General features: G+C 39.0%; 1 protein-coding gene across 1 annotated transcript in view; it reads right to left on the bottom strand.

Moving 5' to 3' along the window:
* Positions 1-13,475, bottom strand: part of LOC108147966 (protein Star) — a 31,652-nt gene that overhangs the window by 2,282 nt on the left and 15,895 nt on the right. The window contains 4 exon segments of the mRNA XM_017274763.2: positions 27-191; positions 717-1,043; positions 1,046-1,221; positions 11,166-12,177. Of these exon segments, the coding sequence (XP_017130252.2) occupies positions 27-191; positions 717-1,043; positions 1,046-1,221; positions 11,166-12,117 (1,620 nt within the window). The 5' untranslated portion in view covers positions 12,118-12,177.

Genomic DNA, 13,475 nt, shown 5'->3' with positions numbered 1-13,475 from the left:
ATGGAAAAATCATGAAAGTCACTTACCTCCAGCTCATGCCCCTGTACGCCCAGACTGAGCAGATCGTATTCGGTGCGCTCACATGCCAGCATGATTGTGTAGAGCGGAAAGCATTTGACACGCGAATTAAACCACGAGGTCTCCTCGTCGTGCAGACTATTGATGCGCACATCCTCGTTGTGTATGGTAATCTGTAAAAGAAAGCGAGCCGAAATTAGTCTTTGATAAAGCTTGGTTTTTATGACAGTAATGGGAAGTTAATTTGCATCTGCATTAAACACATATAATGAGTGTGCCACAGAAATCTCTAGGGTTGTGAAATCACTTTGAAAAGGGTCTAAAATAATTACTCCGGTTTTAAAATCACTTATAAATACGTCTAAAAGTATGCAAAATTGTATTTTGATTTCCAGAGTTAGAAAGTATGTCTTTCCATTTTTTTCTAAATACTTTTAGGCACCTTTACTTTACTAATTTCAAAATCCTAGTTATTTTTGTAGCACTTCTTATAAAATTTATTTTATGAATGTTTTTTTTTTTCTTTAATGAATTTGAAAATGCATACTTTTACACACACCTATTTTAATAATTTCTAAACCCTAGTGGTTTACTAGAAGAGTAGTTAGCTTCACCTAGGGTATGCATTTAATGGTTTTCTTTGATTTTATGCATTAAAAACTTAATTTTTTACTGATTTTGTACTGATAAAAACTCACCTCTTTGGGATAGGTATTGGGCGAGACGCAGGCATGCACCACCTGCATGCGCGCCCGCTGGGCGTTCTGCTTCCTCAGTGTGAAGTACCAACGCGGCTCCGGCTCCACCAGCACGCCCATCCAGTTGAGCTGCTCACTCAGCCAGGGCGCCGTGATCAGATGGGCCAGCGGACCGCTCAGCGACTGGATCACCGCTCCGTTCATCTTGCCGCCCACCAGATCGGCCACATAGTGGGCCAGCTGATCGGCTCCACTGCCGCTGCTGTTACCGCTTCCGTTCCCGCTGCCAAACGATGAGGCGGGGAAGGAATTGGGGGCAGCTGCGGCGGTGGAGGACCCACGCCCACTGTGGCCACCGCTGCCGCGACCTTGGGCGACGCCTTGCCCAGGTACTTGCCCATGTGAATCTGGCGCAGGAATGCAATGAGTGCGGGATCGTCTTGTGCCACCCCATTCAGCTCGTAGTCGCGCGACATATTCAGCCGAAACTGTTGATGGCGAATCTCTGCAACAAACATAGAGAAAAATCGAATAGATCAGTTGCAAGTTGCAAGTTGGTTGTTCGGTTTTTATATGGTGGCGGTAATTGGTTTTAATTAAAACTTGTTGCACCACTGGACGCATGGCGTGTGTGGCTGAAACTCTGCCACGCTTCGCTGCCAATTGGAGCGCATTGACCACATTTGCATTGGCAAAATGAGTGCGCTTCAAGAGCGCACTGCTGAGTTGGAGATCTTAAGGTAATCGCAACTTTTGAAATATGTTTTATAGATATTTTTAGGCCTCTAAGTTTCAGTCAGTAATGTCTTTAAAAGTGTACTAAAAGCTGTTACACAAAAATTTACAAAAACCTCTTAAAAATTGGTTTCCGATAATACTTCTTGAAATCTAGAGTAAAAAGTATTAACTAAATTTTAGGCAAAATACCAGTCAGTCAGAAATAAATTATGAAGGTCAGTTGTTATTAATGTCTATGAAAATTTTTCTAAAAATGTTCTAAATAATTTAAGTGAACTCAATGCAGTTTAAAAATTCCAAAGAAATAGCCTTTGAATGCCAAAGGTGTAGTATTTGTATATAAAGGATATCTTCTTCTTCTTAGGGAATGGTTTCATACAATTTTACTCTAATTTCCAGAGCCATAAAGTATTTAGCCAAATTTTGGGCAAAATGCCATGTCAGTTTGGCATAAATTATGCAGGTCTGGAGGTGAGAAATAGAGAAGTAGGAGACCCTGCCGAAGGTCGAGTGGAGGAAACAGCCACCTGGCAGCTACGGTGACCTCGCCTTGAAAAACAAAAGCGGCTCGACTTGGCATCGGTTTTTGGCCGTTGTGCCGGCACATAAAGTATAATGAGCGCACGGCCTTTGATATTTAGCACATGACCCCATCATCCCCTCCACCCCCCTCCCCCGTCACCAGTAAAACCGATTTTCCCCCGGGCCTCCACCCAACCACTTGAGTCATTTCAAAGTCGGCCCAACCTGTCCATAAAACCTTAGCAACAAAAAGCCAACGATTTGCCGTAGTTTTGTTTTTAGTTGCCACACTCCACACACAGTCATACATACATTCATACAGACTTGGGTTTTATTTGCTTTTCACACTTTCCTTGTGCCAATTTCCACTTTTTGTTTCATTTCGCTTTAACCTGGCCTCCGGCGAAACAAATCGTAAAAGCCAAAAGAAATTAAAATATATCAAATGTACTTGCAGCAATTTGTGGCAGCTAAAGAGCGCTTTAAGCCGTCTTACTTGTTTGGCACAGGTAGCCGAAAAGGCCAAGGTTTTATGACCAAATTCACAGGGTTTTTTGGCAAAAATTTCAAAGTTTGTTAAGTAAAAAAATTGGGTAATATAATGTTTGGCAAATCAATAGTATATTCCTAACAAGATTGTAAACAAAATAAAATAAATTCACAAATTAATTTTCATTTAGAAAATCAATAATAAAAAGTACTTTCAATAATACAAAAGAAGATTTTAAAAAAAGCAAAATAATTTGACTCATAAATTTTCTTATAAACAAAGGGAAAATAAAACCGTAGACTGTCTTCATAGTTTAACGTAAGCTTCTGGTTATTTATTGTAACATTTTTGTAAAATTTTGCCAAATTTAAATTATGAACTGAAAACTTTTGACAACAATTGATCATCCGTTTCGGCTACTTATACGTCATTATTTTTCGCTCCGTTTCGACAGACAAATGGGCTAGCCGTTCGCCTCACCCAAAAACCAAGTCGTTATACAAATATATTTTTATATATATTTTTTTTTTGTTTTCCGTTGGCTATTCAACGTAAATGTGCCATGCAAATTTTGAGGCGACAAACTTTTATGTTTCGGTCGCAAAATGGCCATAAAGTTTATTATAATGCATATATAGAGACAAGATAGACAGCAAAAACAGTTTTCTGGCCATTTAGACAACTACTATAATTTAGCTGAAACAAAGAGGCGACATTTTTCTGTAATTTCCTAAAAGGCCAAGTGAAAACTTGCACTAATTAAGGCAACAAAACAAAAAAAAAACTGATCGTGGTAGGGAAAGTGCCCAGTTGGGGGAAATTTATGCGGCCATTAGTTGTGGAAACCTGATAGCCGATTGATGTAAGATCTCGCATTACACCAAACGATTAGAAGTTAAATGAATTATTTGATCATTTGTCTACCAGTATAGAAAACAACCCACCTCCAATAATGATCTTATATTAACCGACAGCTGTGCAATAAAAACCGCCTTAAACTGTTAAATGCGAACACATGTAAATCCGATATAAATACTATATATAAAAACCGAAAAATGAAAATGAAAAGAATGAAATGGAATGTGGGGAAAAAGAAATCTGCCCTCGGGCGCAGCAATTTCGGTGTCAAAAGCTGACATTTCTAATTTGCACAAGGGGTCGTCGTCGTCGTTGTCGGTTTTCAGTTTTTTTCAGGGTGGGCAAGACAAATGACAGGGCAGAGCCAACAGACCCGAGCCCGAAAATTATATTCAATGGCAGCGGACATTACCCAAAAGGAATCGTTTAATTGCGGTTAAGCGGCGGGCAAACTTTAAGTCGAGTTCACAGTCGTTCGTCCTGAGGCGGCGGTTTATTCAGATTATTCAGGGGTAGCAGCGAATGAGGGACGACTTTGCCCTGCCACTGCACGCCCTATTCAATAATTCAACAAAGGCGGGCAGGGCAGGCAAATAAAAACACAGGGAAAGGGGGAGAGGGAGAAATGCACAAGTAACAATTGCGGGCAAAAGTTTATTTTAAAAGAAAAGTACACTAGGAATTTTAAAATTTAATCTTATTATTTTGACAGAAAGAAACAAAAACATGAAATAGTAAACAAATAAGTAAAAGAAAATATTAAGGGTTTTTTATTTAATTTTTTGGGTCTAAAATGTTTTGCAACAAAATACACAGAACAACTTGAACAAATTAAAAATAAACAATCAACAGCCTGAAATAATAACCAAATTATTGAAAAGATAATTTTGTAAGGAAAAGAATATAAAAGATATTTTAAAAAACCAACAATTTGTATTGAATTTAAAAGCAGTATTAACTGATTGTAAACATTCAATGATTTCGATAAACATCATAAATTTAAGTTATTGCTGGCCCCTAAAAACTTAACTAATTTTTCTGTAAAGTGTATGTCTATAAAAGTACCAAAAACTTTATCGCTGTAGTTTGTTTGTTCTTGTTTTTTTTTTATTTGAGGGCACTGCGACGTGGCTGTCGTCGCGCAATGTTACCCTTGTTGGGTAATATCCAAACGGCCTAAAAATCGGGAACTGGATTGCGTGCCCGCCCTGGAAATAATGTTCCGCATGTCCTATTGCTAGTATTTTGCCTAGTAGTTCAGTTATTGATTTGTGCAACGATTTCTGCCTCTTGTCTGCCTGGTTGTAATTGCTTGTTTGGCGCTATTCAAAATGGCCTGTTTCCATGTTGATAACGACGAATGTGCCTACATATAGTATATAGTACATGTCTTGCATGTGGTAACAAAGCAAAATAAGCAACGCAAGTGCTGATTTATTTAGCAAAATGAGTTCGTGGCGGGAGTGAGTAGTGGGCCTAATCTAAGTGGGTCGGATCTTAATCACCGCCTGCAAAGCCCATTTAACTGTGGCCAAATGCAAAAAGGCCAATGCGGAGGCAAACTTCTGCATCACGTGATCAGGTGTGAAGTGCATTTAGTGTGGAGAAATGAGGGTTAAGGAAAAAATAGAGGGCAAAAATGCTGAACCGCTTGAAAAAAAAAAATTAGTTTAAAAACAACAACAAAAAAAGGTATAAAACCCTAAAACGATAGAAAATACTTAAGTCTATAGAGTTAAAAAACTTAATTTATAAAATATAAAAGCAAGTAAGGTGTTGACCATAAATGTATACGCACAAGATCCAATAACTTCTTCCAATTAGGAACTGATACATGACAGCCAAGCACTCAATATGATATATGACCCCAATTGAGACGTGCCAAGAAACCTTTAACATAATAAATGACCCCGTTTTAATGTGTTAAACGTTCCCTTGGCCATTTATCAACCCTGATTGAAATATCTTTCAACGAAATCCCGATAAAGCAGGCAGGCAGGCACAGGGCAGTTGTTGTTCTCCGTAGTATTAACCTTATCGCGCGCTGGGCAATTTCCCAAGGAGAACCCACACGACGCCTAAGAAATTGCGCAATTGCAATGGCAGTGCAGAGAGGGTTGCAAAATCCGAAACCCACATGCGGGTGTGCCTTGCCACTATACAAAAAAGAAAAAAAAAAAAGAAAAAAAATAAGTAGAAGTCGCTGTGTGGCGCATGCTGTGATAATGCCATTTGAGCTTTGCTTTTCAAATTGAGCACTCGCTGCGCATTTGACGGAGCCGTTCTCTGATGATGATCATCTCGGCCGGAGCCACACGAACGCGCCATAGTACCACTTGCACCACATCGACGAACCGCAGTCCAGACGACTACAACGACTTCTCTCTGCGGGGGTGGATTTTCTCGCCAGCCATTTCACCGGCTTGGGGGCCAGGCCATGCAACAATGTTGGCAACTGCACACGAAAATTATGAATCACAAGCCAAACTAAGCCGACAGTGGGAGTAGGGGGGCCCTGAACTGAACGACATCCGGTGGCAAGTAGGGGAGGTTACTACTTGCACACAGAAAAAATACCTACACAAATTCTAGTATTTGTATACTAAGTCTATTATATATACATCAGTTAGTTTAAATACTAACAAAATCAATAAACATCTATTTAAAGCAAAAATATTACAAATTTTAAGTGTAGCCACGAAATGATAGAGCTATTCTATTATATTTGGTTGCTAAGAGGTAAAGTTACTACTTACACGCAGAAAAAATACCTACGCAAATTTTAGTATTCGTATACTTAACGTAGTATATTTACATTATATTTTTTCACTACTAGCAAAGTCCATAATCACTTATTCAAATTTATTTTTAGTATTTATAATTTAATAATAATTTAGTAGTAAGTTATATGAAAAATTCAGGTATGAGCTACTTATATAATCTTTTGTTTATGCAGAATAAAAGTCTAGGTCTACAGTAGTTAAAACTGCTTAGAAGCAGTAAGAGCCAAGAGGGGCTTGTCAAGACTCCTCCGCTCTTTGTAACCTCCCTATAAACTGGCTGCGTGCTTAACGGGAATTAAGTCATTAGTGGTATGTAGTGTTGTGTCCCTATGCAATAGAGTTCAAGTTGTAAATTTCAATTAAGCTTGCAATTTGCAAATTGTCACCAATGAAGGCCAGACGACAGTGACGACGACGACATCGTGTAATCACCGCAAGTGTGAAGATAATGCCTTCTTAACATGATTAATGTTTTGACCTTTGGGGGCGTGTTTGATACGGAAAGGCAAACATGATGAAAATGCACAGAGATAAAAGAGAAGTACTTTTTAGGCAATACATAAATATAATCGCTGCATTACTTTTGTGTTATATTTTGTAAGCAAGTAGACAATTACAAAAAAAAAATATAATTTCTCTTTATACAAAAAAAATATATATTAAAACATAGATGGGTAATAGAATATAAGTTTATGAATAACACAACACTTTCTACTTTCTTGTTAATAAGCCACACAAATGGGGTAATACGCTTTAAGATACTTGTTGTGGTCGTCTTCGTTTTTTTTTTTTTCGGCTACCGACTACTGTCAAAGGTGAGACTAATGACACTGCACCTGGCCATCTGCACCATATATATATATATGGTGCCTCCCCCTTTTTGGTCACGAGCCACGAGCCATGTCAACAATAATAGCAACAACAACAAGTGAAATGCGGCAACGTCGCCCAAAAGGCGCGGCATGTGGCGTGTGAAGATGGCAACAGTCGTTACCAGTTACCAACCAATCAGTTAAAAAAAAAATAAAAGAGTGAACGGTGAAACAGTGAAAGCCAGCTAATCGATGACTAAGTAATCACATGGCGTCGATAAGTAGGCTATGCTTGGATTATGGCACAAATCAATGCAATCCGAGGGTGGAATACGTATAGTACATGCGTATAGAAAATTCATTTTATTGAACATCGACATGTGTTATACATTCAATTTAAGTGGAAATATGTTGATGGAATGTGCTATAAATAAATTATACTTCTTGCTATATTGGTAGAACCAGTTCTTAACAATAAATGATTTTTTCATCCAGTTTGGCAAATAGCAAACATATCGAGAAACGTTTAAATGGTAAATACCAGCAGTTAAGTCAAAGTTCAATAACCTCGCTGTCTTAAAAGAAGTCAAATAGATTAATTTTAAATCAGACTAAGACTTAAATTAATATTTAAACCAAATAACATATAATTAAAGAAAAAATTAATTAAAACGCCAAAGATTATGAAAACCAATTATAATGTTAAAACCATGCTCTGGTAAATAAACTAAACTACTAGTTTATACTTGGGATAATTGCCACTCAATTTATTTAAATTAATCTAATGGTTGTTTTTATGCAAAATCATTGCCTAACTTTCCAAGTGGAAAAACATACAGGCCTTATAATTATGGTAATTTTATTTGTAGCTCTATAATTACCTCTTACTCTTGTGATTACTAGAATTTTTTTATACCTTTCTTAGTTAGATTTTCCCAGCGAAAGGATCACCACATTCTTAAAAAATGCCGCCAAACATCAAATGCAATTTACGATTCCGAATCTCTCCCCAGAGAAAAACGCAAAAGTGCTTGGGTCATTGCAACAATCAAAACTGGAACGTGACTGTTACAACAAATCTAGGGATTGGATTGTGGGGGACCATCATCATCATCATCACCACTATCATAGCCATGAGAATTACAGAAGTGCCGAAGAAATGGAAACAAAAAGCGGTCGAGGTTAAATTTGTAACAAAAAGAGCGTAGGCAAGCAGAAAAAATGGTATTTGGGTTCTGAAAAGTCATGATCAGAGGTTTATCAGCTTTGGGAATTTTTGGCTACCTCCAACGACACACATTCCAAAAAAAAAAATAAACCGAAAAATCCATAAAAAAAATTTGTCACTTTAATAAGCGCATTTCGGTTTGACTTTGGTTCTGTCAAGTGCATGATTTGAAGAAATTTTCAACCGAGCGCACAAAGCTTGAAACTTCTCAACCTCAACCTTTGTTCCTGCGCACGGAACGTGTCCAATTTGTATTCAAAATAAGAATGAGCAGAAGAAGGAATGCCTAATTTATGATTATTTTTGTTTATGAATCCGTCGTTTGCTCGTATAAACCTAATAGAGCCATCAATGAGCCATAAAAATGGAGCTGTCCAGCAGCAGCAACTTCAGTCGACAAGTGACACGCCCAACTTGGAAATATCAGCAGACCTTCGTCGAACCCATTCGAATCGAATTAAAATGAAAAACCAGCCAAGTCTAGTCGACGTGGCGACGAAAAACAAAAGGAATCGGATATTACAGCCAATAAGATGTTGAATTATAACCCTTTATGAGAACTTAACTGAGTGCATGAAATTACAAATTTATAGCAAGAAATCAGCAGCAATCATCATTTCGATTTTATACAGCTTTTAATGGCAATAAACCACAAGGGGGAAGCCACAAAAAGTGACAGAGTCAAGCCATGAATTCAATAACAATTTTGATTTATACACCGAATCAAAAGTGTGGAATCTGGAATCAATCGAAAAATTGTATGCATAAATAAATAAAATTCGAAATTCAATAACAATTTTGATATTTTATACAGTTTTTAATGGCAATTAACCACAAGGGGGAAAAATGACAGATTCAAGCCATGAATTTAATATCAATTTTGATATGTGCGTAATAAAATTTATTTATATTTATATTTATTTATATTTATAAAATATGAAATATAGTAACAAGTTTGATATTTGATAAGCAGACTCATAAACTGTAAACAATAAATATTTGTATTCATATAGTCTAAAAAAAAACCTTAACTATTTCTTTAAAGAAAAAACTGAAATATATTAGGTGTGAACTTTATGGCAAATCCCAAAAACGGTGTTGTTAATACAAATGCAAATCTTGTTCAATCAGCTGGCAAATGGCGCTGTTAAAATTCAATTCCCTACAACATTTGCATAAAATTCTTCAGACACCGAGTGAGAGAAAAAAAAGAGGAAGGAAGAAGTTGGCGCTACGGAAGAAGTCAATGTGCCAAAAGGAAGCAAACAGTCAACGTCAAAGCGAAAATTGCCAACACCCGAGTGGAATTTTAAAATGCCTCTTCTTTAGAAGTGGATGTTGTGGATTTTTACAGCTGCAACAACAATGGACTGACATTGATTTTTTGGACTCTGGTCTGGGGTGTTTACTCTTAGTAGCCCTTAGTCACTCTGATGGGTATATATGAATCATCCAATAATACCCGGCGCCAGCGTTGACGATCATCCATCGTCAGCGAGCGAGCTCACATCATATGCAAAACAATTTCGCTGGTAAAATACTTTCCGCTTTCATTGAGCAAGCGAGCGCCACAGGCAATACGAATTAAGCAAATTTATTTTGTACTTTTCGTACTAGACCAGCGACGACGAGTTCGCAACGAAAATTTACACACAGGCATTCGGCGGGCTGTACTTCTGTAATTTGGTCGTCTCGGCGACAACAAAATATTTTAGCGAATTAAAAGAAATTGCCCCATCCGACAGCTGTCCGCGATCTGGACAATAATGTGGATAGATGGCCAAGCTAACTAAGTGCGTCATCGTTCTCGTTCGGATCTAGACAAGTCACAAGGTTTACGATGCGGATCATTCAAGGGAAGGCTTTGTTTGAAACGAAAGAGATAGAGCTTGCGAACCCAGAAATTTTCTTGCAAATCAACAGCTTATCATGGCACTCTTTAGATATCTTTATGTGATTAAATATTTGCAAAATTCTTTTCTTATCGGATGGCTAAGTAAACCATGTTCTATAAAACTTATCAATAACTAAGGAACGTGCATTTACAAGAATTAAATGAATTTACCTATTTCACCAGAACAAAATTTTTCTTTCTTTTTTTGGTAATATATTTTTTTGTTTAAGAACTTTAAAGTTCTATTTTATTGTCTACTCCTACACATAATAATACTCTACTCCTTAATATGAGCATTATAGTAATTTTACAAAATAACAATTTAGTTTTTAAAAAGGATTGGGAGGGAACAAACTTTAGGGTATGGTTTTACTATGATAATAGTAAGATTCATTAGAATTCCTTGAAAGAACCCACAATAATTTCTCTCTTGTTACCAAACACCTATTTAAACTCTTTCCAGTCAGTCAACCAGCCATAATGGCTCCTCAAACGATGGCAAAGTATAGTACTTCTACAATGGCAATTAGATATTCCTCTGACGTTGGAGGCGGTTGTCTTTGAAGCGGAGGCTCCACCACGCAGCACGTGTCTGGGCTGCCTCATTGATGATGGCAACGTTTTGGGGCAATGACAACAGCAACAACAACAGCAACAGCGAAGGCAAAGCAAACAGCAGCGACAGCTGCGATATTGCCCTGTTGCCAAGCGATTGTCGACAGGAAGCGCCACTGCGCCCACGCCAAAAAGATATTGGCAAAAATAAAAAATGCAGACCTTAAATAAACTCCACAGAGAGTGGAAACAAAAAAAAACGCAGCGATCTATGACAAAAGATGCGCTGCTGCTGGCCAGTTTTAGAAGAAGCATAAACTAATCTTAAAAGTGTGCCCATTATGGGGAAAGGACAACCTTTCCAAAAAAGACAATACAATACAAAAAAAAAAAAATACAGAGAGAAACGGATCTTCAGGCAAGGCAAACACAGCCTACATCCGGTTGGAAAAAAATATTGTATTTGGTTAAAACGCAACCCAAACCAGATGACATATGCCAAAGATATCAAATTTAAATAAGTAAACACTGGACAGGATATGTATACCATAGAAGAGAAGAGGACTCACCTGTCGTGTCCATGTAAACTATTAGTGTGGCAAAGACGGTTGCAAAGGAGAGCAGGCACAGGGCGATGGGCAATAGCTGGCGATAGGGCGAGGGATTCAGTCGGGGATCGAGCTTCTTGGCTTTGCAGGAGGATGATCCAGATGATCCAGTTGCCCCGCCAGAGGATCCACCTCCTCCACCCGCACAGCCCGCTGCCGTGAGATGATGATGATGGTGGTGATGATGGTGCTGCTGCTGCTGATGGTGCCTGTGCGGATGCTGATTCAGCTGCGGTAATGTTCTCGCCCGGGATTCCACACCTTTGGATTTCGGGCAACAGTGGAGCTGCTGCTGCAATGCCTGCGGCAGCCGAGTGGGCGTGGAAAGGGGCGAGGATACTGTGCTAACCGATGGCGAACTGATCACGCTGCTCAAGTCACTCTGGTCACCACCACCACCTCCTCCTCCTCCTCCTCCGCCTACATCTTGGTGATGAAGCCTACTTGTCGTTGATGTCGTTGTTGTGTGTTTGTGTCGCTGCTGCACATGATCCGTTTCATCAATGCCACAGTCTTTGGTTGTTTGCCGAGTCTCCTTCTCCTGCTTGTCCTGCTTTTCACGCTGGCCAAAGTTCACCTCATCCACATCCTCGCATTCGATGTCATCATCGTCATCCACTGCCGCATAGTTTGTTCGCACGGGCAGGGTTTTCCTGGACTCCGAACTGATGGCAGGTTGGGCTGATGATGAACTATTGGCTGGCGTGGCTGGCTGCTGGTGGATGCCGCTCAGCGTTCCCGATCCCGCACAGCTTCTGCTCAGGGTGAACTTTTTGGGTGTGGCCTTGGCATGCCGCCTGCTCGATCGCTGCTGCTGGTGATGATTACTACTCGTTTGGTGCTCCTCCTGTTCCGCCAGCTGCAGCTGCTCCACCGCCAGCGCTGGATGCGCCGAGAACACTTGCTGGGACATTGCTACTCTTCTGGCTTATGATCTCGTCTGGTCTCGTCCTCCTCCTACAGCAGCCGCATCCTGGAAAAGAAACCGAGCAGAAAAGAGAGAAGAGAATCCAATTAGTACCAAAACGCAAAACTAATTTCATAAAGTGCATTGAACTGAAGCATTCTCATCTACACACAGACAGCATCCTTACAGCCAAACTCTCCATATGTCTGGCAATCTTTTGTCTGCTCCTTTGCTGCTTTGCTCCTTTGCTCCTGCTGCTGTCTGAGCTCATTTTCAATTTTTATGAATAGGCAAAAATACAGACCGAAAAAAAAAACTCAAACTCAAACCCAAACCCAAACCCAAACCAAACCGAACCCAAGAGCAAAAGTCGCTGCAAGACGCTTCAAGTCCCGAGCCCAAAAGAAATTGAATACAAAACTCCACCACCTGTCAAAAATCGAGCAGCAAAGGCCAGACAAAAGCCGGGTGCGACAGAGACGGGCATACGGCAGACGTAGAGCGAGAGGGAACGAGAGCGGTCGATTGCCAAAGAATTTCAACAACAACGCGAGGTATTTTGTGAACCAAATTAAAAAAGACACAGAACGAGCGTAAGCGAACTCCGCTCCGGAGGGGTGAAAATGCATTGCAGCGAGGCATGAGAATTATAAATGGAAAAGCATTGAAGACGACCAAAAAAAAAATAAAAGAAGGCGATCGAGGGCCGCTAAGAAGGCGGAGGGCCACCAGTGGAAGTGCCAGCCGTTCTGTGTACTAATGTGAGTAGTACCTACAGCTCGGTTTAAATAATTGTCCTGGAGTTTAATCTATTTTTTTAATTTTATGTCTGTATTGCTTGGGAATCTTAATTAAAAAAATGTTAAGTGTACTGTCGGTTTTTTTGCAATGACTTAATGGATAAAGTATCTGTTTTCTCAAAAAAAAAAAAATTATTTTACATATTTCTTTATAGTTGCCAAAAAAAATTTTTTTTTACATATTTCTTATATTTATTGTCAGCGGAATGTAAAGTTGTTTATATTCAATCACTATAAAGATTGCTTTTAAAGATCATGTATATTTTTGCACCGATAGAAATAACACATTTTATTATAGAGAAATTTTTTCCAAAAATGTTTTTTTTTATAAAATATATAATGCCTTTTAGGACACCAAAATTTAAAAAACCTTTGATGATCACTCTCAACATCTTTGCTGGATTAATTATTTAAAGACAAATAATTTTTCAATGTCGTTGCTATAATTTCGACCGCCACTGTATGGGTGTACTATAGTACCGTGTACTTGTGCGCCTGCGCAACAGACGCGCGAACGAGAGAAGCCATGCTCGGCTTCAATTGGAGCGAGTGAAACGGCATGAA

Source organism: Drosophila elegans, unplaced genomic scaffold, assembly GCF_018152505.1.
Source record: "Drosophila elegans isolate 14027-0461.03 unplaced genomic scaffold, ASM1815250v1 contig_814, whole genome shotgun sequence".
NCBI classification, from domain to species: domain Eukaryota; kingdom Metazoa; phylum Arthropoda; class Insecta; order Diptera; family Drosophilidae; genus Drosophila; species Drosophila elegans.
The sequence above is the reverse complement of the archived record's forward strand: the minus strand, read 5'-3'. Positions and strand labels throughout refer to the sequence as shown.